This window comes from Brachyistius frenatus, unplaced genomic scaffold (assembly GCF_029030835.1).
Source record: "Brachyistius frenatus isolate BFR_SWC_R1_liver_20210118 unplaced genomic scaffold, ASM2903083v1 Contig_31, whole genome shotgun sequence".
Lineage (NCBI taxonomy): Eukaryota > Metazoa > Chordata > Actinopteri > Embiotocidae > Brachyistius > Brachyistius frenatus.
The window spans coordinates 2,532,705-2,554,595 of NW_027210630.1; the positions used below are offsets into that span (position 1 = coordinate 2,532,705).

The window sequence follows — 21,891 nt, forward strand, 5'->3', positions numbered from 1 at the left end:
TGGATGCTACAAATTAATGTTTGGACAGATGTTATTCTGAAAGCTGAATTCCAGTATAGTGTATTTACTATAAATTATAGTGAAGCCACTGGTGCCCAAAAGCGCACATGTGGTTTTTGTGTTTCATCCGTCCCTGCTGGATGACTTCTATAAACAGGCCCACAAAAGGCATTTGAGATATTGCAATTGTAAATCTCTGCCATCCATCACCGGTAGAGGTCTCCGGAGACAGGACAGGGCAAAGTTAGGTCTCAGCTGCACCACATGGGGTGTCACTGTGTCCCTGTTGGACGCACGAGGGGGAAGTGTTTGGAAAAAAGAAAAGAAAAATCAGCTGTGAAGGAAGACTCTGTAAATCCTCTTTTCCGTGCGAGAGGTTTTGTCTCAGTTACTGCTCCTACATCAGAAGGAACACCAGTGTTTCATGCCGGGGTTTGCCTAAAATCTCTTGGGAGTTTTCGCCGGTGGGGCCGTTTTGTGCCACCTGGATCTGCGATTCGCTGTTTGGCAGTTTTCGAAGCAGTTCCTCCCTTTGCGCTCAGTTTTTTAAGTTCATCTAATACGGTCTCCACGGGACTAAGCCTGTCTGTGAAGTTGCCAGGAAGCAGAGACGATGTTTTGCCGAAATCAAACAGCGAGAGCCACCGTTGCCCGCGGCTCCGCTCTTGAAATGGAGATACGCCGAGGGAAGTTCAGAAAGAGCGTTTTCCTGGACACATCACAGGTAGACTCTGATTGTCCGCCAATTATCACCACCGTTTCAACACACAAGGCAAACAAACAAACAAACAAACACGCACACCAAAGGGGTGCGGGGGTTCTCCTGTTTACAACTTTGATTTAACCCTCTCTCCTTCTATCAACTTAATTATGTGGCACACTTTTAATCTTGTTCTGAAAGCGAGTGTGTACCCCTCTTTGCTCTGCATGTTTTGTTGAGGGCTATGCTGCTGCGTTCAATTCCTCAAATTAAGGCCGTTAATTACAGTATTTACATTTTACCCTACTCTACACAAAAAAATAATAATATTCCCAGAGAGACTTGAAAGTGTGTCTGTGCTACTCCTTAGTGGATTGATAGGAACTGTCTGTGCTTCATGTTATGTTCTTTCTCCCATGTTTTTGCTTTAATATTCATCCATGGTTTAACCTGTAGTTTTGTAATGATGCTTACATCTACAGATAGTTATTGTTATAAATTGGGTTCTCAAAATGATTTTTTTTTTTTTACTAACTAAGTGACTAATGACTGTTTTGTTAAATCTGTTATCCTCTTAAATTCCTTTCTCAGGAATCTCCAGCTTCCCTTTATATCCGCTTTCTTCGGCTCCTCTCAAGCACTTCTTTGAATAACATTGCAAAGTTTTAACACTTCAGTAAAATTCATGGCTTTCAACCGTTTAGCTCACTTCTATATGTCTTTTAACAGCTTTAGTTTTGAATGCAGCATGTGGACAGACAACCAAAAGGGGAATAGTTTAAAAAAAAAAACACACTGCTTCTGCCAAAAGCTGAGAAATGGGTCAAAGCTGTAGTCTGTGTATCTCTCTCAGCTGTTTATCACTGCTGCGCTTCATGCATGTTTTCCTCTTCCTCTCTGCTAAGCTCCCATGTCAACATCTGCTTCATATTAGCCACCGTTTGTCAGCGGAGCAGTCTGGCTCAGAAGTGACGTCCAATCTAACCTCTAATTATTTTTACTCACAGTCCACTTTAATACTGTTTTGATGGAAAAGTCCCCCTGCTGTCTATCTCCCTTCTCCTCCTTTCACTCTCTCTTCCAATCACACAAACTTGCCTGCGAGTGTTCATCAGTATGCACATTGCTTTCATTTTAGAGTGCTGGTATTTGGATATTTTGTCAGAAACATGTTCTTGGTTTGAGGGTGTTTGTGTCTATTAAATTAAAAGTAAGCCTGCATTTGAGATGTACACAGTTCTGGAAGTTCAGCCAAGTGATTTTTTTTTTTACCAGATAGAAGTAAGAAAGAGGGATGTGTATGTATGGAAGGGAGTGTGTGGGAGAAAGAGAGGGAGAGTCAATTGTAAGAGTATACTTAAGGAATGTTAATGGTGCAATACAGCAAATGGACAAGGCCGGGTATTGATTCTGTCTCTCCTCCTCTCTCTGAATCTCGTCAGGTTTTTCACCCAGTGTGTGTGCAGGCATACACATGGTCAACTTCTGTCTAGTAGTTGTTTATAATTCATGTCACAGGAAAACACCACTGGGACCCCTGGGAGGTCAGGCAAACTCTGTTGCATTGATCTGCAGTCAGAATTACACTGATCTGGTGTCCGAGTTCACATCTGATACACAGGCCAAGAACACGACACACATGCGGGAGGTGCAGTTGTGTTAATGTGATTAGGTCTGTAGAGTATTTTTGGCATGAAGCGAATGATCTCGTGTTGTCTTGTTTATTTTCAGATGGTGTGAGCTGAAGATCTCTTGAGCGCTTATAAACAGTGTAAGCAATTTTCCTCAGAGGCACTGTTACAAGAGAGATGAGCAATGATACATGGTCTTGTTTGTGGCAGTGCAAGAATTTATTACCCTTCTTAAATACTTATTTATGTTTTTGTTTGTCCAGCAGGGCTGGGTGAGGTTTGGGGTTTACATAGTTTTGTTCAGTTATTATCTGTTGAATCCTTGGGGAATAAAATCATAAATCATAAAATACTTAAGAGAAATAACTGTCAAGGGATGTTCTGAACCATCACATTCATCTTTAAATCTCCCTACATGATTATTCCACCCCTAACTCGCATTACTTCCCCCTGTTTGGTCTTTATTTATCAGGCTAAAGACTTCCCTTCTTTTCACAACAACAATTATTACTTCCTTAACTGTGTAATCTGTTCTCTGCTGGTTCTCATACAAGATGAATTGGTGTCCCTGCCTTTTTTTTTTGCCTATGCTAATGATCCTCTTTCAGAGACTGGGACTTTCCTCTGGCTCTGTGTTCGGCCTCTCAATGCCACCGTGGAACCAGTCTGTAGCATTTCAATGAAGCAGTCTGAAAGCACCCTGTTTTCAAAGTGCCAGGGAATATTACGTTTGTGTGTTTGCGCCAACGTTTGAGCCTCTTATGTAAATGTGTGTATGTGGAGGTGGCCTGTTTGTAATGTCTGTCTGTTGGTGACAAGCTATCAGCCAATGAAACACAGTTAAGGATTCTCCCCACATGCCCCAATTAGCAAATCTTGACTCTTGTATTAGACCACAGTATTTATTCAATGAAGTTATAAATTTACTATTCAATACATGTGTTTGTTGTTAAAGAGTCGCTCAGAGTATTTTGGAATAAAACGATAAGCAATGGTCTGTGCATGCGTGCGTGCGTGCGCTATTATGCCTCGAGGCAAATAAGGCCAAGAGCATGATTTTGTAAAACCAAATTGCTGCTAATATTAGTCCAGAGATTGCAGTACCAGGCTTTGGGGATTTCTTTTAACTGTGGGCAGCAACATGTTATGTAAATAAAAGACTGACATTTTGGGAAACATTGACAGGCATCCAGTTTGAGTTTTAAACATGGCAAGTTATTGTTTCCATGTGAATGTAATGCAAGTGTCTCTGCATTATCGAGGGATGTCCTGACAGTCTGTCTTGCCATGTTTCCCCCCTTACATCCTCTCAGGTCCAGCGCTAAATCATCCTGCTCTGTGCGTATCACAAACTGACAGGGTAATATGGTCAGAGGATGGAAGGATGAGAACCCGAGCAATTATGTGCTCATACAGCATTTGTCCAGAAATCCATTCTGCAGCCGCCTTGTCGATCCTCTCCCTGCTGCTCTCAGTGGGAGCAGAGAACACATCTGCTTTCTACAGCCCTCCTCTCTGATCCACAAGGCCACCAGTGTGTGTATACACTCTGTACACAGTCTCCGTCCTCAGCAGCCCTGCTGTTTCAGCTGAAGCCACCCAGGCATGCAGTGGGAGCTCGTGCGGTTAATATTATGGAGGTGGAGATGGAGTGTTCTGTAATTCAATGCTCCAACTTCTTATGTTTAACTCAAGGATGGTCCACACTGCTGTGGCTACCACCAGCTATACATGGCCAGGAAGTGGTTAGGTGTGCGTGATGACACACCCATCCACCCACACTCTTTCCCAGCCTGCAGGAGTGTATGGCATGGTCTGGGAGTCTGCCATTTGCGGAGTAAAAGCTTTAACAGCTTTGGGTTGTGGTTTGGTTTTCTTTGGTGCTCTGCCCTTCTCCATCCTGTAGATCCAGACACTCTCACCAGTAAGTATCCAAACTGAACATAGTTGTAGCTTTAGTCAAATCTTTGATACTTTTGGTGTTTCCTTCACTCGGCATATGTTTGCCACCTTAAAGAGATCATTGGTTGTACCAGTAGAGCAGTATTTATCTTTTTGTGCAGTGTTTTCCCATCAGAAATTGGTTCAGCTCGAGTTATTTACTTTAATTTCTTTATATTCTGTCCTTTAACATACAGTGCATCCGGAAAGTATTCACAGCGCTTCACTTTTTCCACATTTTGTTATGTTACAGCCTTATTCCAAAATGTATTCAATACATTTTTTTCCTCAATAGACCATAATGACAAAGTGAAAAAAGTGTGCTTAAAATGTTTGCAAATCTATGCTAAGTAAACCATGCTTCATTGTAGGGATGCTATTGGCCAGGTTAGGGTGCCAGGTTTCCTCCAGACATGACGATTGGCATTCAGGCCAAAGAGTTCAATCTTTGTTTCATTAGACCAGAGAATTTTGTTTCTCATGGTCTGACAGTCCTTCAGGTGCCTTTTGGTAAACTCCAGGCGGGCTGTCATGTGTCTTTTACTGAGGAGTGGCTTCTGTCTGGTCACTCTACCATACAGGCCTGCTTGGTGGAGTGCTGCAGAGATGGTTGTCCTTCTGGAAGGTTCTCCTCTCTTCTTAGTCACCTCCCTAACTAAGGCCCTTCTCCCCCGATCGCTCAGTTTGGCCGGGCGGCCAACTCTAGGAAGAGTCCTGGTGGTTCCAAACTTCTTCCATTTACGGATGATGGAGGCCACTGGGCTCATTGGAACCTTCAATGCTGCAGACATTTTTCTGCACCCTTCCCCAGATCTGTGCCTCCATACAATCCTGTCTCGGAGGTCTACAGACAATTCCTTGGACTTCTTGGTTTGGTTTGTGCTCTGACATGCAATGTCAACTGTGGGAACTTGCATAGACAGGTGTGTGCTTTTCCAAATCATGTCCAATCAACTGAATTTACCACAGGTGGACTCCACTCCAGTTGTAGAAACAGGATGCACCTGAGCTCAATTTTGAGTGTCATGGCAAAGGGCTGTGAATACTTATGTACGTGATTTTTTTTTTTTTCCTTTTTTTTTTTAATAGATTTGCAAAAATTTCAAAAAAATATTTTTTCACATCATCATTATGGGGTATTGTGTGTAGAATTTTGAGGGGGAAAAAAATTAATTTAATCCATTTTGGAATCTGTAACAACAAAATGTGGAAAAAGTGAAGCGCTGTGAATACTTTCCGGATGCACTGTATGAGGAATATTTTGCTTAACAGAACCTGATGCACCCTGGTGTTATTTCTCCCAAGTTAGAGCTGTTGTCTGGCCACTATGTTTTCTCCAGATGGCCAAATGTATGGTTTATAGTTTACAGAGGCAGCCCTTCCACTGTTAGATACCTCATTTCAGCAGCTTTTCACTGTGGCTTCTGCTGGTGTTTGATGTGGCCTGGCAGAAAACTGTGATGAACCCAGCCTGCTTCTGTAAGCACATATCTGCCTCCCTGCATACACAAAGGGAGAGAGGTCATATAGATGTTGATGTTGCCACTTCTGGCAGCAAAGACCAAGCACCTCAGACCATGAACCCACTTAGTAAAGGCTCTCTTACAAGGAATGCTAAAACTTCCGGAGTCTCACGGGAAACAATGGGCCATCACTGCACTGTGGCCCAAAACCAAGCAGTGTTCTGGGGCATGAAATGCCAGGGAAAGGGGCTCAGAGGCCTTAGGGATATGAAGAGTGGATGCACTCTACTTTCTTGTTTTCTTGAACAACTGCATTGTAAAAGTTGCCAAGACTGGCCAACATAGAGTTTGTGTGTGTGTGTGTGTGTGTGTGTGTGTGTGTGTGTGTGTGTGTGTGTGTGTGTGTGTGTGTGTGTGTGTGTGTGTGTGTGTGTGTGTGTGTGTGTGTGTGTGTGTGTGTGTGTGTGTGTATACACACCCTCAGGGCTTTCTGGCATGTTTAACACCGCAGGGGTACAGGGGAGATGCCAGTGAAAAGTTTACCCCTTCTAAGACCCTTCTTTTCAAACAAAGCTCGGCCCCTGCAGCCTTCTGCTTGGAGGCTTTCTTGGTATGCTGAGAGATGTTTTAACTGGCAAATGTTTAACTTTTCTTATTACACAGGCTCTTTGTATATGTCATTGTGGAGCACTGTTCCCACACAGCCTGAGTACTAGCACAAATGAAAAATTGTGTCATCTCAGTTTATTCAAGCCGTGAGTAAAATTTTGTTCCCATGGTTATAGCTGGACTATTTGCCTAATAAGTTTGGTGATAGAAAGGACAAAGCTTTATTTTCAAAAAAGTATTTAATAAAGATTCTTACCTCTTTCATTCTTGAACTTGCACACACACGTTTGTTATCTTTCCATGCAACAAGGCAAGGTTATGTGGTCGTTTATTATTTAACACAATAGTTCCATTGTTTGAAGAAAAAAAATCATACATCAGTTGATAATTCATGTAATGTCCTTGTTGGAACACTAATAATCACTTTCAAGCTCCAATTTATTCATTTTCACAGTGAGCACTGAAGAAACAGCTGATGATCATCCTATACTGTAGATGTGTTCAACTTGTTGTTGGGCCTCAAAAGCCCCGAAGGTCTATGTTATTTTTCTCATCTATGTGTCCCACACATACACGCACACAACCTTAGTCTAATAACTACAGGATGTCCTCCTGTGCTAACCCTTCACTTGTCCATTACACAGACCCTAGGACAGCGCTTTCCTCACAGCCTTATCTTATCTATGTCCCTTTGACCAGCCATGCTGGACAAACATGTAATGCTTAGCTTTGAGAGATGGTAAAACTGGCATCATGAAGGTAAAATGTTTGTGTTCATTTTAAATACATTTAGGCATTATGTGGCAGTTTTAAGATTTTGCAAATTGATGTGTTTTACTGTCTTTACCTTGGTTTCAGTCAGTGATCTATTTTCAGGTCCTCGTTGCTGTAAATGGATACATAGTAGACTGCCTATGTGTAAGTGTTTTTGGTCATGGAATGTGGTTAGTGTCTCGATGTGGCATCTGGTGTCAGGGCCCAGTTTAACAGCTGAGAGTCCGTTGCTTATGGTGCAAGTAAACCCCACCCAACCACAGCTATGTCATCTTGTACATTGCAGCGCTTCGCTCTGAACGAGGCGTGAGCACAGACAGCAGACGTGTTCAGTATACAGACACACAAAGGAAGTGAGTCACACCTACTACCACATGTCTGCATCTCCATGTATGTCGACACTAATCCTCTTGCCCCTCAGTGTTATGAATTAACACTGATGTTTTGAACTTGCTATTAATCATTCATGATAACTGCAGTTTGTCAGCTTCTGGTTCACAGACATCTGTACACGTACACACCATTAGACAGTGACGAAGCAACAGTGTCTCCTTGAGCAAGGTCCATCGCATATTGTCAGACATAGACGTGCTTTGTTCACTCAGCATACGCAGTCCTGTGCGAGGCTGTCACTGGCAGTGACTCGGCTAACAGACAGGCGGAGAGATATATGGAGGAGGCACACTCACTGAATACTTTTCCACTCCCCCAGATGGGAAACTTCCTCCATGCATCATCAAACCTGTCTCATTCATTTACCACCTTGGTTAGTGAAGTGGATAAAGCTTTTTTATCAGAGTAATCCAGAACTGTTGCCGTGCAAGTACCTTCTTGTCTCTCTTTTTTACTGTAATAATGGGGAAATATTACAATAGAAGGATTTGGGTTTGACCATAGTTGTATACTAAGCTTGACCAAACAATCTGAGTGGTACTGAGGCAGAGTTAAAGAGGGATAAAAGAAAGTAGAATAGAGTTTAAACTAAGTACTACAGTAAAATTATATCATTTCTTCTGGATTAAATGGAAACGGTTGACATTAAAGAAATGTACTGCAGGTAAGTTATTAGTTCTACACCTGCTTGCCTGCCCCTAAGCTTTCATGTCCTTCCACTGTTTTGTTCTCCTGAATTTATCATCCTCAACACCTTCCCGCCCCAGGAGACCCATATTATGTGGGCCACTCTACTACTTTCAGGCTCAGATCCCCTGATGTAGTAGGAAAATGGGTCCTTTTTTTGTCATGTACTACAGTGCTAACCCACTTTCCTGATCCAGATTACACACAGGAAGTACCCCTTTGTCTTTACCTCTAGCCATAGAAGATGAGTATTTATTTTATGCCCCTTTATCGCTCCATCTTTTTTCATTGCTCATCCCTGTATACAAACCCCACCAGAGACCTTAGCCTTAATCTATTGAGCCTGGCTCTAACAGACTGTAACACAGAACTTGACTGTCTCATGCCAAAGGTATGTTCTTTCTGTGAACATAAGACCCACATTCAATACTGCGCTGTTAAACATTGACAAAAAGACACACACACATGCACTCACAGATTCTAATGTGTGGTGTCATTTACAGTCCAGGACACTAGTTGTCAGCCTCTTTATCACAGAGGGCTTTGAAACATGAGAGGCTTTGTCTCTGAGGAAGTCTGCCAAAATAAGATGGACATTAGTTTGAGAAGTAGAAATAGTTGTAAATGATAGCATTTGTGTGTTGTGGTATTTCACTTAATAAATATGTATTTTTTTTTTTTTTTTTTACTGAATCTTATTGGAGTCATCAAAATTAAGTAGGTTTGTTTGATTTTCTTTTTGTTGTACACCCTGGTGCTATGTTGGTCAAATAAGTTACATACAAAGCAGCTTAGTGTCAGTTTTACTACATCTTGTAAGGACAAAATAGGTCATCAATGGGGGGGGGGGTGGTCCCTTTGTACTCTTTGTGAATTGATTACAACATTTCATGGTCTAAGTTTAGCCTGTAACTTCACCAGGGAGAAGTCATTAACCTTCATAAAGTTGAAGAATATGGGGCATGTCTATGTCAGCCCACTGTTCTACTGTTCTCTCTACTCGAGTCTGCTCTTGCATTTTATTTTCTGCACAAAGAGGCTTTTTATCCCTTGCTTCTATTACAGAAGCACCCGATTCATTGTGAAATAGATGAAGTTAGGGCCTCTCTTTCATACAGAGGAATGCACGATGAAAGGAATCAATAGTGAGGAACGTTTAGAGGTGTGTGTGTGTGAGGGGAGTGGGGTGTGTGTGGGGTGGATGGACGTGTTGTACGTGCCTGTTCCTGCACGGATTCTGACTATTCTTTTCGTTTTGTGCAATCTCAAAGAGATACACAGTGATGAGTTCAGGCTTAGTCACCTACATCCCGGCTGCAGATGAACTGTGTTAACCATAACCTATGTTTCTGTGATACTGTAACTGCAGGTGTTGTGTTGGTATTTTTAACAAATAATTCAGCGCAGCGTTGAATCTAAATTCACAATTGTATTTCAGATGAATGGATGTGTTTTGCAGCATCGTCAGATCAGGAGATCACTGGTTGTTACTGTGGAGAGGAGGGGGCAATGGGGCACAAGGACCAATGATGTTCTCTGTTTTGTTGATGCGGAGCAGGTGTTTGACTTTATGAGAGCAGATGGGTCTATTATGCATGTCTGCCTTCCCTGCATGCTGCATAGTGTACTAGTCCCTGCCAGCATGCCTGCATTTTAATGTGTGTGTTTACTGGGCCCAGTAGCAGACGGTGTGGTGTCACATCTTGTTGTATCGTTGTGTTGTTCCTGCTGTCTCAGCAGTTATTTTCTCTGGTCTGTCGCTAGTTTTCCATTATGGCCTGCCTTAAGAAAAGAAAGAGATCAGACCACTCAGGTGGATTTGGATGTTTAATCACCCATACTGAATGATACTGTAAGCATTCCACCAAATATGAGGGAGACATAAAATTAAGTACTATAAGAAAGGACTTAAAGATTTATATCAAACACTCATGTCACCTAAAACATTCATAGTAGGTAAATCAGGTTGGATGGCAGTTAGCATCATTTGTTAGCACTTAAAGATGTGATAACAGCACAAGAACAAAGCTGTGAAATATATGTCATTTTTTAATTTAAAACTTGGCCCAAAACCACTAAAAGGAGAAAAGAAAGTCAAACAGGTATTTCTTGTATGTAACCAAATATTATACACTTTTATCGCAGTGGTGTTCGACTATTACAATCAGAATCTGGTTTATGGCAAAGTTTATACACAAATAATTTGCCTCATTGTAGTGGTGCATAACAATCAAAAGCTAGAAAATACTATTATAAACACTGACATACAACCTTAATAGAGCTGAAATTATGTTAATTATTAATTAATTTATGAGCCAGAAAGCTACTTAAATAATTCCAGTTTCTCAGATAAGAGGATTTTGTTCTACTTTTTTCTATTTAATAAAAAAATATATATATATTAATAATTTAGGACCGTTTCTTGGACAAGACAACATGTCTCCTTGAGTTCTGGGAAAGTTTGATGAGCCCTTTTTCTATTTTCTGATGTTTAATTGACAGAATGACGACTTCATTAGTTGAAAAAAATTAATTAAAAAAGAATCAGCAGTAAAACTAATCATTTGCTGCAGCTGTAAACAAACAAATTGCTGACTTTAAGTGTTCAGTATGGCACATTATTACATTTTTATTTACAATGTGATTTACTTTCAAAAGTCTTTGTGTTTATGTATGTGACCAGACTCAGCCCAGGGAATTCCCCAGAATACAATTAGCCCGCCAGCCAGCCAGCCAGCCAGAAAATGTAATAGATGTTTGTGGCTGCAAGAAAAACTATTTTCATGATGTTATTGTAACCCACATTAGTTTTTTTTTTTTACCAGCAACTAAAGGGTTAACTCACACATGCAATACCGACGTTTACCAGAGAGGCGCTGTCGTGCACGTCGGGAGATCAAAGCCTCCTCCCGGGAGAAGACCCTTTATGAAACAGCAGAGTTATGAGCTACACCACTGAAGAATCTCATTTGGTTGATTTTTGCTCACTGCTTTTGAGGATCTTTATTTATTTGATCGTTAACCAGACCGACTCCGAAGGAAAAAGTTTCTTTTAAGTCTGAGAAGAATCTCCGGTGAGTGACGAATGCGTTGCTAAGAGTTCGCCGTTGCTGCAGAGCTACAAAGGAGGACAGTTGTTTAGTTGGGCTAAAGATACCGATCAGGAGAGAACAGAAAAAAAAACCAGTCGGAGATAAATATTAATTTGTTGATGAATATTATTTTACGTGGTTGATATCTGTGATTGTGGAGCTACATGTACGCGACGGGGCTAGTTAAGCGCTGAGGGGTTAATGCGTCGGGACCTGTTGAAGCCGAGCGGGAACGATGACGTCATTTTCTTGTTTTAGCGCCAAAAGTAAACGGGTCAGATTGAGAACAGCTGTTGAGTGTGTTGCTTAGTAACGGTGGACGTTTAAATAATGCGTGTTAAGTATAAGTGATAGATGCCACTGAGACATGAGTACATGTGTGTGTGTGAAATATGTTGGTATGTTAATATTGACCATAGTGAATAGTATTGTATATATATATATGTGTGTGTAATACTATATTACTGGTCATTTACTGTTACACCAACAATAGAGTTTAGAAATTACAGTACTGACATCATATTAAATTCTGCTGCATGCAGATTGTTTTGTTTTTTTGTACTGATCTGTGATGGAGACAGCGATCCCCAGAAACCGCCGCAGAGCGCTGGAGCTGAGTGACCCTGCGATCCCTGATCATCTTCTCCGTGGGTGAAGCTGCATTTGGGCTTCTTGGATTCTCCTGCCGGAGCACCGACGAGCAAAAGATTCAGATAAGAGTTAGTCTGAGAGCCTCCAGACGTACACTACCCGGGTAGTAGACTGGAAGACAAGAGACTGAAACTGACTGACTGCGAGAGAAATACCGGTATTGGGGTTATTATTCGAATTTGTTATTTTTCTTTTATGCTGTTCCCTTGATTTTCTGTGCGTGTTAATAACTATAATAAATTGCAGTTCAGTTCCTTGTTTTAAACTGCAAACATTTGCCGTGTTTCATTCACTCCCAGAGCGACCTAAAGACAGTCCTGAACTTAACACAGGAAATCTAGTGTGTTACATAGATTACCTAATGCTAACCAAATAATAAACCAATTTCAAATATCTGTTTATGAAAGCAATTCATGTAATATTTTATCAAGAAATTAATTCACAGCTGAATTCAAAGCTTGACAGATGGTTATTTTCTTTTCTTCAAAACATGTACGAGTACAGAGAAAAGAGGGGTGAATATAAAATATCTTGATTTATTTCAACATAAAAAAAGACCTTTAGAAAGTTAACACTGTCCTCTCCCCTTGTTGCATTAAATGCCACATTAGACCTTCTCCGTCCTCACTCCCTGCTGGTAGAAATCTCAAACCTGTAAAGATGTTATGCTTGTCAGTTTGAGTTGTGGTCTCCCGGATGTCTTCTCTGTTTAGACTCTCATATTGTTTCTCCAGATGTTTACATTCATGGCTCTTTTTTTTTTTTTTTTTTAGATTTTACACCGACATGTTTACTGCAAAATCTGCTTTTTGGTGGGAGCTCTAATAAAATCATTTAACTCTCTGGAGAAGCAACCACATAGCATATAAAAGTGCATTATATAAGTCTGACTGTTTATATATGGAACAATGAGTCTTGGTTTCTGTGTTTTTCTTGATGTCCTTCTCTCATGTCTGTGAAACTCATCTTTGTCATGTCTGGTTGCAGTTGGAAACAAAAGGGAGAAAGTTACGTCCAGTAATGTTTATTTTCTTTTTTGCAGCATCTTCTGATTATAGTTATTCAAGTTTACCAAGGTAACATTGACACTCATCTCCACTTTATGTGTAATTATTCTTGTTCAGTTAAGTACTGTGCAACTTAATGCACTGTCAAATAATGTTTCCCAGAGGCACATGTTGTTGTTGTTGCCGCTGCTGTTCTGCAGAGGGAGCCATTGCTCCATTTCATGCAGCAGAGAAGACACTTCTTTCTCTTGTTTACTTTTCCTTTACAGATTTGATGTTCATTTTTTATTTACCTCACGGTCATTGATAATAATTTAAAACAGAATTCACAATAATATACACAAATTAATTGGTGTACGTATCCTCATAAATACACACATCTCCTCTGATATTGCACAGGCTGCACCCCTGACAAATCAATAGAGATGAATTTCCTGACGAGTGAGTTTCTCTTTCACTGAGAGGTCCGGTCTTTCAGGGTGATGAAATGCTGCAGTCTCCTGTGACTGTTCCTGAAAGTCAACACTGATTCTGGGAAGCAGCCAAACTGCTGAACTGTCTCTTCGTGTGTTTGAGCACTTGGGCTTGTTTTTCCTTCACAGCTAACAGCACAAGAGGTAATGTTGAGAAATCAGATCACCCCCTCACACTGAGCAGGCGACTCCCCCAGATTTTACAGGCTAACCCATGGATTATTACGCATTTCTCCTTTACGCCTTCCAGTGAAAGAAAAATATCAGTCACATGATTTGTGGCTCCATGTCTGAAATTTCATCTCGAACATTGCTCAAGTTTTGATCATCAATATAAACGAGAACCGCATTGCGTTGTCACAACATCCCTTTAAGTAAAAGCTACATCACTCACACAGACTTTGTTATTAGGTGTATCAGACTGAATCTGATACAATTAATAACAAGGTAGACTGTTGATGAAATTTACAATGTCATTACAGTGTCTCTGTGTTTGAGTTATGACTATACGGCTGTCAGCGCAGGTCTTTTATGCGCTATAACTGAGAACTGACCTCCAGGGGGATTTTTCAATGAGACGTCTGGTTTCACAGCTCATCACATGCTGCTGTCATCAAGTGGAGCAGATATGACCCAGTGCCTGCCCGTAACACAGCCATGTAATTGAAGTCTTGTGATATTCAAGTCTGTTGAGTCAGATTATTAAGTATAGACTAACACTAAAACTGTTTCTTTGTCTGATCCTACTTTGATCCGAACATATTTCTCTCTGTAACTTTGCACAGTCACAAAACGTTCTTCTTATTTGTAATACTTTTAATGGGGGCAGATTAGGTCTGATACTCAGCTTGACTGTGAATCTCTTTAAAAAAAAAATATATCGCATTTTTTTCATTTCTCACTGTCCTTCTGTAATCATCTATCTGAAGGTGCAAAAACACAGAGAAACAGCTCTGTAATAATCTCATCTTATTTAACTTATTTGCCCTTTGTGTGAAACAACAGGGAGGACTTTTTCTTGGCAGGCCATAATTAGACAAACCATGATCAACTGCATTTGTCTCATTTTCAGACCATTTTGCTACAGCTTCAGGTTGTATGTGTATTTATGTTTATGTCTGGATGTGCATTTGTGTGTGCGTGTGTATATGTGTGTGTGTGTGTGTGTATTTGAAGTGAGTGGGAGTCATGGTGGGGTTCAGTTTTCAGATTGGGTTTAGATGACAGTCGGGGTTCTTTGTTGTGGTTTGTGGCCTGGCAGCCTGAGGCCCTTGTGTGTTTCTCTGCCCTGTTCTGCTGCCACACTGTGCGTTAAACTAAAGATAACTTTGAACCTTTATCTTTATGCAAAATGGCAATTAGAAGTTGAAAATGGCATTTGTGTGATAATCATGAGCACGTGTACTTTCTTTAGACTGTTGAGAGTATCAAATGGATCTTTTTCAGGATCTTTTTTCATTTTGTAAATTGCAATGCTCTATTCAGAAGCACCTGGAATCTTAAAGGATAATCGTAGTTTGTCTTTTTTGTTTTGTTTTGGCCTTCATTCACTAGTTTAATTCCTTATTTTTGGGAATGTTGCTCTGTTGCTGAAAAGAAGCCCGATGGGTCAGGAAATTTGATTGTACAGGTTTTAAGCAAACCCCAGGTTAGACAAACTGACTTGGAGAAGAAAATGAAGGCGAAAGTAAAATTCTGAAACATATCTAACTTTTATACACTTGGTATATTCTTCTAATGCTGTTTTAATGTTTTATTATATGTACAGCCCTTTGAGACATAATTTGTGATATTGAACTATAAACTTTGATATGACTTGCACGTTCTCTGGAGTTTGCCTTTTCTCTCTGTGCCTGTCGGTTTTGCTCAGGGTGCTCCAGCTTCCTCCCACAGCTAATTGGTGATTCTAGATTGGCTGTAGGTGTGAACGTGAGCATCAGTGGTTGTCTCTCTTTCCTGTGATGGAATGGCGACCCGTCCAGGGGGCAGTCAGCTGGGATATGCTCCAGCTCTCCCCCCTGGTATAGTTAATGAATAGATGAATTGACTGTAAGTTGTAAATAGTTTGTAGACCAACTTCCTGGTTCAACTTTGTGACCTTTGCTGTAGTTGTTACAGACATTTCTGGAGCACTTACTGTTGGTTTTGCTTCCAAATGAAATATGTTTCTGACAATATAGAAAAACTGTTAACATCTTGATGATAACCTGTCTGATAGTCTGAATGTTTTCTTATGCTGTTAGTTTCCACATCACAGCAAGCACTTTGGTAAATTATAACAATTACAAAAATATATAACAAGACTAAAAGTCTACAGCCATCACCAGTTAAGCTTTGTGATTAGTCTTTCAGTCGACACTTTAAGTCGACACTTTAAGCTTAATACTATTAATGTCAGCATGCTATGATGCTAATGTGGAAATTTTGTCATGAAATATTGGAAAAACAAATTTTGACCTGATGACGGCACTGGAGCAAAAGTCAAGGGATCACTAAAGTTATTCAGATTTATCCTAATGGGGAACATGAACATGTGTATCAAATTTCATGGCAATCCATCAAGTTGTTGTAAAAAAACACAATACCATGGCAGTCCTAGGAGGAGTCAGGTTTGCATTGTTGAGCCAGTTTATTTTGGACCAATCGAGAAACGTAACTATGTCTGGTGCCAGGGTGGTAAAGATAGAGACTGCAGTTCTAACAAACTAGAATTATTATTTCTTAACTTTGTAACGAGTAAATTTGTACTGCTCATTGTTCTGACAGTCTATCCATTCTTACTCAATTCAGTGATAGATCACCAACTACAGATCCTCTGTTGCAAACATTCCGTATATACACAAGTGTCTGTACTGTTCCTTTGGTAGAGCAGCACCACCTGACCCTCAACTCTGACTCCACTACATTTCCTCCAGCTGATAAGGTGTTTGGACAGGAAGTTTTCTGTATTCCTCCACGCATCCGTTCAGAAACGACAAAGACACCGGGTATTGTCCTGAAAACAGTCCGACCCCCTCTGGACCTATTATGTAAGGGTCAGCCTGTGTGTGTGTGTGTGTGTGTGTTCGTTTTAATCAAATCTCAGCGTTGGTATTGGATTAACTGATGATATGGATCACTGTGTGTGTGTGTGTGTGTGTGTGTTCTTCATTTTAATCAAATCTCAGTGTTGGTATTGAATTAACTGATTGTGTAATGCATTGGTTTCATCACTCCCTCACAGCAGCCAATTAACACATCTGGCCCTGCTACAGTCAGACCAAACCTTTAGTCACTAGCTGCTAATTCACCATCCCATCAGTATGTAATTGCCATTTAACATAGCCAAATCCCAGGCAAGCCTAAAGGTGTTAGGCCTTTCCACTAACCATTAATATACTGTCTCTGAATACCTGTTTGCCTCATCCTCAGTGGCTCCTGGCCAAGAAGCAGCGATGCCCAATGTCTTAGCTGGTTGCCTGCCAGCGTGCCCTGTCATTGAGATAATAGCTGTTTTCTGTCTGTTTTTGTTCAGCCTCTAGGCTTTTGTCATAAGATGTCAGTCTTTGTGTTTCACTGTGGTGAGATTCACCGGCAGCATGTTCTGCCTCAGGAACTGCTGGTGTAATATAGATCCTAAAGAAAAAATGTGTGGATTAAGTGTTATTGAAACACCATATTTTTTCCTGGTGTGTTCTGTTTTTTGTTTAAAAAAAAAAAAAAATCCACATCTATCATTGAAAAAATAAGAACAACTGTTTGAAAAACGGTATTGCTTTATTAAAGCAGTAAAGCCTGTTCAGTATAGAGTTCAACATATTTGAGGTCTTGTTAAATCAATATTTTTCCAGCTTCGCAGCATGCCAGATTGACTTTCAGAGGGGATTGATTCTTTTACACACAGAGATTTGGACGCACACACACTCTCACAAGGCCCAAATGTTTTTTGAGGACCTGTAACCCTCCTTCTGTGCATTCGACCCAGCTATTTCTCTTTCCACCTCAAGAACAATAAATCTCCTGTCTTACTGCAAATGTTGGTGTCTGCGACTGCTTAGCCAGGTGATTTAAACTCTCAGGGTAAAGGCTTTCCTTGGGGAAATGACCTGTCTTGCTACTGGCACCAGTGGCTATGCTTTTCTGAGGTGAAAGTTTTTTTTTTTTTTTTACAGCTCCTTTGTTTTTACTGTTTGCATGTGTAAAAAAAAAGAAAAAAGTTAAGAGAACGTTTTTCTGAGATTGATGGAGTATCATGTGGTCATGTGTGTGGAGAGGGGTGGAGCCAAATGTCATGTCAAAGTGAAGAATGTGGCCAAAAGCATCCCCTACACTTTATCTTCCACAACTTTCCTTTAAGGAGTAATCTTCCTCATGATGAGCCCTTGAACTCAGCCAGTGACCCTCTGAGAGCATCTGGTCCACCCCAGTGCTGTTGAATGGCAGAAGAATGTGTGTATTTTAATTAATCTGGCTCAGTGAGCCCTATGCAATGTGACGCCGGTTTCCTGTTGAGGGGTCAGCTTGTGGTTTTGCCTCACCCACGCCTTAAGGAAGGATACATACATGACACACACACACAACAACTGTATCAGGACCAGGATTAGTGCGCCGGAGAGGAGAAAAGGATGAATGTTTTGTTCTCTATACTCCTACTTTTTGTATACGTTATGAAGAGCACGCAGATTGACTGAACATCGTTTTCCCAGAGAGAAGAGGAATCATCAGTAGAGCTTGTGCTTAAAAGTCACATGGAGTAAAGTTTGGGATTTTCTCTTTTGGACACAGGAAACCAATCACCTGGGACATTGGGAAAGCAGACTGCCCTTGCCCTAACTATATGTTTGTTTTGTTTTTTCAAAGGAGGGGAATATTTTTCTTTAAATAATAACTTTCTCAAATTGTTGTAGCATCAACATTTTCAGGGACCCAACATTTTTGTTAAATATTGATAACCAGGAGACCTAGCACTGAAGTGATAGTTGATACAATCTGTGCTAAAACAATTGAATAGGCCAAATGTTTGTGACCCTGTGACCTATTAAATAGCATATGTTCCATGTCCAAATATCTATCGGAACAAATAGTTTATTATAAAAACGTAAACAAATTGCAATGTTACGATTTCACTAGTTTAAATATACGAATACTTTTTCTGAATCACGTTAGAGTTAGATACAATTTCCGCGTTGATGTTTGGTCTGACTCTCCTTGTAAGTAACGCCAGCAGACACGGTTATTATTTCTCCATTTATTATCAAGCTCGTAAAAAGAACAAAGCTCCCCATCCTGCTATGCTTGCGTGCTTGCGTGCTGGTGCGGCATTTGCTATTTGTTTGTTTAAAAGGGCGTGGGGGCTACAGTAATCGCTCTCACTCTTTCCCCTCTTTCTTCTTTTTTAAAATGCATTATTTATCAACAGAGGCGCGTCGTAGGGGTTAATTTAGAGCCGAGTTGGGCAGCGTCAGGGCGCACACAGTGGAGTAGTTGTGCCGATCACTCCCGCAGAGGCGATGCCCTTTTGTGGAGAGGTCTCTTGTCACAGAGGACAGACGGCATTCACAATTGGGACACAGGGACACAAAGAGAAGAACTGCAATTTAAAAGGCTCCATTCTTTCCCCGCTGCCGATGGGTGTTGACTGTGGGTGTTTAAGAGGGTCTTTGTTGCCCGGAGAAAAGTAGAGAAGAAGAATACGCGCCGTGAACGAGTTGGGGGGATTTTATGGAGAAGGTTTCTACAGCGTAGTCGATGCTGTCATCCACTCCACCTCTGTCCGCTTTCCCGGAGTTCCCGGTCTTGTTTTGGATAAGGAGCGGAACTTTTACGCGTCGCTTTACGCACTGATTGTACGAGTGGCGACTGGACAGGACACTGTCAGAATGAACTTTCTGTCGCCAGTACCTGCGGGGTAGCGGTGTGAACTTGTTAACTTCAAGAAGAGGTAATTTTGTGCTTATCAGACTAAAGGATGCCAGTTGATAAATACGCAAACATGGAGGAAAAACTGTGGATACTGGAGGACCTCAATATGATGTACATTCGTCAGATTGCTCTCAGTTTGCAGGTAAAGTGAAAAGTTCCAATTTCTAGTTGACCATCCCTTGTCCCTGAATTTCTGCTTGAATTTTTTTAAATTTTTTATTTGCACTGTTTTGAGCTATTTCTTCACAATCTCAAAGTGGGCTGTGTCAGTGGAAGTGTGTGTGATCATGTCTCTGGCTATTTTACTTTCTTTTTCTTGATCGATCCACTTAAAACATAAACAGTCTCACTGATAAATCAAATCTATTTTCAGACATGCTCTCTCCAAAGTACAGTGCATCTCTGTGTTAACCGACTGAGTCTGCAGCTGTGCTTTGGCATGTGGCTGTGCTTTGGCATGTTGTAAAGTTTACAGAGGGGTTGGTTGAAGAATCTTTCTATGTGACAAACAAGGCGCGCTGACACTGGTGTGGTCTCTTCCTTTGCAGATGGCAAAGCTCACACTGACAGCAAACAGAAAAACAACACTACATGCCTTCCATCTCTCCCTCAGTGTCTCCCCTTCCAACTGGGTTCACACAGTCCACAGCTGCACATATGGGCCTCATAAGTCCCTGTGGGAGTGTGTGCACGTCTGTGTGAGAGAGAGAGAGTAGTATTGTGTTCTGAGAAAGACAGAGAAAAAGGAGTCATTCCTTATAATGTGACAAGGGTTTATCATTAATTCAATATCAAGCCACCTTTTTGTAACTCGCCACAAACTCTGCTCATTTCACTCTGTCAGAGGAAATAGCTGAAGAATATGTGTTTTGTTCTTAACAGGGTTGAAAGGAAGAGGAGAAATATGGCCATTGGTAATGTGTCAGGAATTTCAATTTTAATATATTTCATTTTCTGGCCCCCAGAATCTCAAGAATATTGTCTGTCTGTGCTGCAGCTGTTTAGAAGTGTAAAAAACAGACTGTTTCTTTCTCACTATGTCTGCTGAAATCTAGTCCAAACAGCCTTCTCTGTATGCGAGGTGCTATTACTCACTGGTGTGTTGTACCTGCTAGCTGTTTGGCATTGTTTTTGCCTGTGAGTTGTTTCAGTGTTTATCTACCTTTGCCAAGTGCCACAGAGCATGGCAGGTGTCTGGCTTTTTATCACATAATATCATAAGATATGTAGACTTCTGCCAACTTCAACTTCTTTAAGCCTAGTTTATTCTTTTTCCAGGATGTTACGGTTCCCTAAATCCAGAACTGTCTTTAAAACGCTGATTTAACTTTAGAACAACTGGTGCTCAGGGATGGAGTATGAAAGCGATTTTTCTTATTGCACTTAAACCAGCTATCACGAGTTCTCTTTACCAATAAGTTGATCAGGCTCAAATCAAGTTATTAGTTCCTGTCACAGAGCCTCTTTTGATGAAGAAACTTGTTTACTGCTTGGACATAGACTGGAAAGTGGTGCTTTGTCTGATTATTAAATCTAGGACATTATGGTGGAATGTGAATAACAGGAGTTTCTGTCTGAAGATCTTTGTGCATTTAAGAATTTTGCTGTCTCAGGTCCAGCTTTATTTTTGTAAATGCAATTGCGAGGTCAGATGTGTAATAAGAATATAATGAGCCCCTATTTAGGCATATGGGAAAAACCCTCTTGTTGCTTCTGCTGCCTCACAGGAAGTTCAAAGGTGAGGGTCGGCTGCAGAGAGGCTTTAATCTGCATTAACAGTGAGAATTTCAGTTTGTTGGATCGTCTTGCTCGCTTATTTTTTCTGGTAAACACACTTGTTTACTCATGCTCGTTTATTCAGTCACCGTCTCTTTCCCTCCCTCCCCCCATGTCTCCTCTGCCTGGGTGGGTTTATGAGACACGGATTATTTGTATGTAGCTGAGCTGCATGGACCACAGTCAAACTGTAATTTCAGCTAGGTATGTATATTGTTTTGTTCCAGGGACTTTCATACTCCTCCTGTTGGGTCATCAGGACTTAGAGTTATTACACTGTAAACCCTTCTCTCCTCGTCTTGTTTTTCCCCTCCAGCAACACGCTGTGCTGTATATCTTAAAGTCACTCCCCCTCCCCCATACTCACAAATACTCTTATGTATGCATGACAAACACAGACTTACACCTCGTTTGTTGCTGTTTTTCTGCACTGGTCCTCTTAGAAGATAAAAGTGCCTGTCAGTTTAAAAGAAACTTAACAAGTGAGAAGATCATGCATATACTGAGGTTCCAACATTCCTCAGACATGTATAATTGCTGTGTCAGGAGGGGAGAGAGAAGAGCCATTGTGCTATTTTCAAGCTCCGTAGGAAGTAACATTTCTGCTCTTCAGGTTTTAACAAGTCTGTTAGAATAGGAATGGCTGCATTCTTGGCTCCAATGCGCTGTGTTCATTCGTGGTCCTACCTTGTGAGGCCCATGAGATCGTCACTAGTGCTTCCTCTTTAGTTGCATGTGAAGTGTAAAAAGCATTTTCACCACAGGGATACAGGATTTGCCTCATAAGAGAGGT

The 21,891-nt window shown here is 40.9% G+C and overlaps 1 protein-coding gene across 3 annotated transcripts in view; it reads left to right on the top strand.

Annotated features, from left to right (window-relative positions):
* The first annotated feature begins 291 nt into the window (after positions 1 to 291).
* rtkna (rhotekin a) overlaps positions 292 to 21,891 on the top strand; it is a 56,734-nt gene continuing 35,134 nt past the window's right edge. For 2 of the 3 annotated variants that reach the window (XM_069699840.1, XM_069699843.1), the window contains exon 1: positions 292 to 724. In XM_069699840.1, the coding sequence (XP_069555941.1) occupies positions 614 to 724 (111 nt within the window). In that variant the 5' untranslated portion in view covers positions 292 to 613. Of the gene's footprint in view, positions 725 to 18,913; positions 19,465 to 21,891 lie in introns of those variants that run through there. The other variant, XM_069699841.1, reaches the window with a different exon arrangement.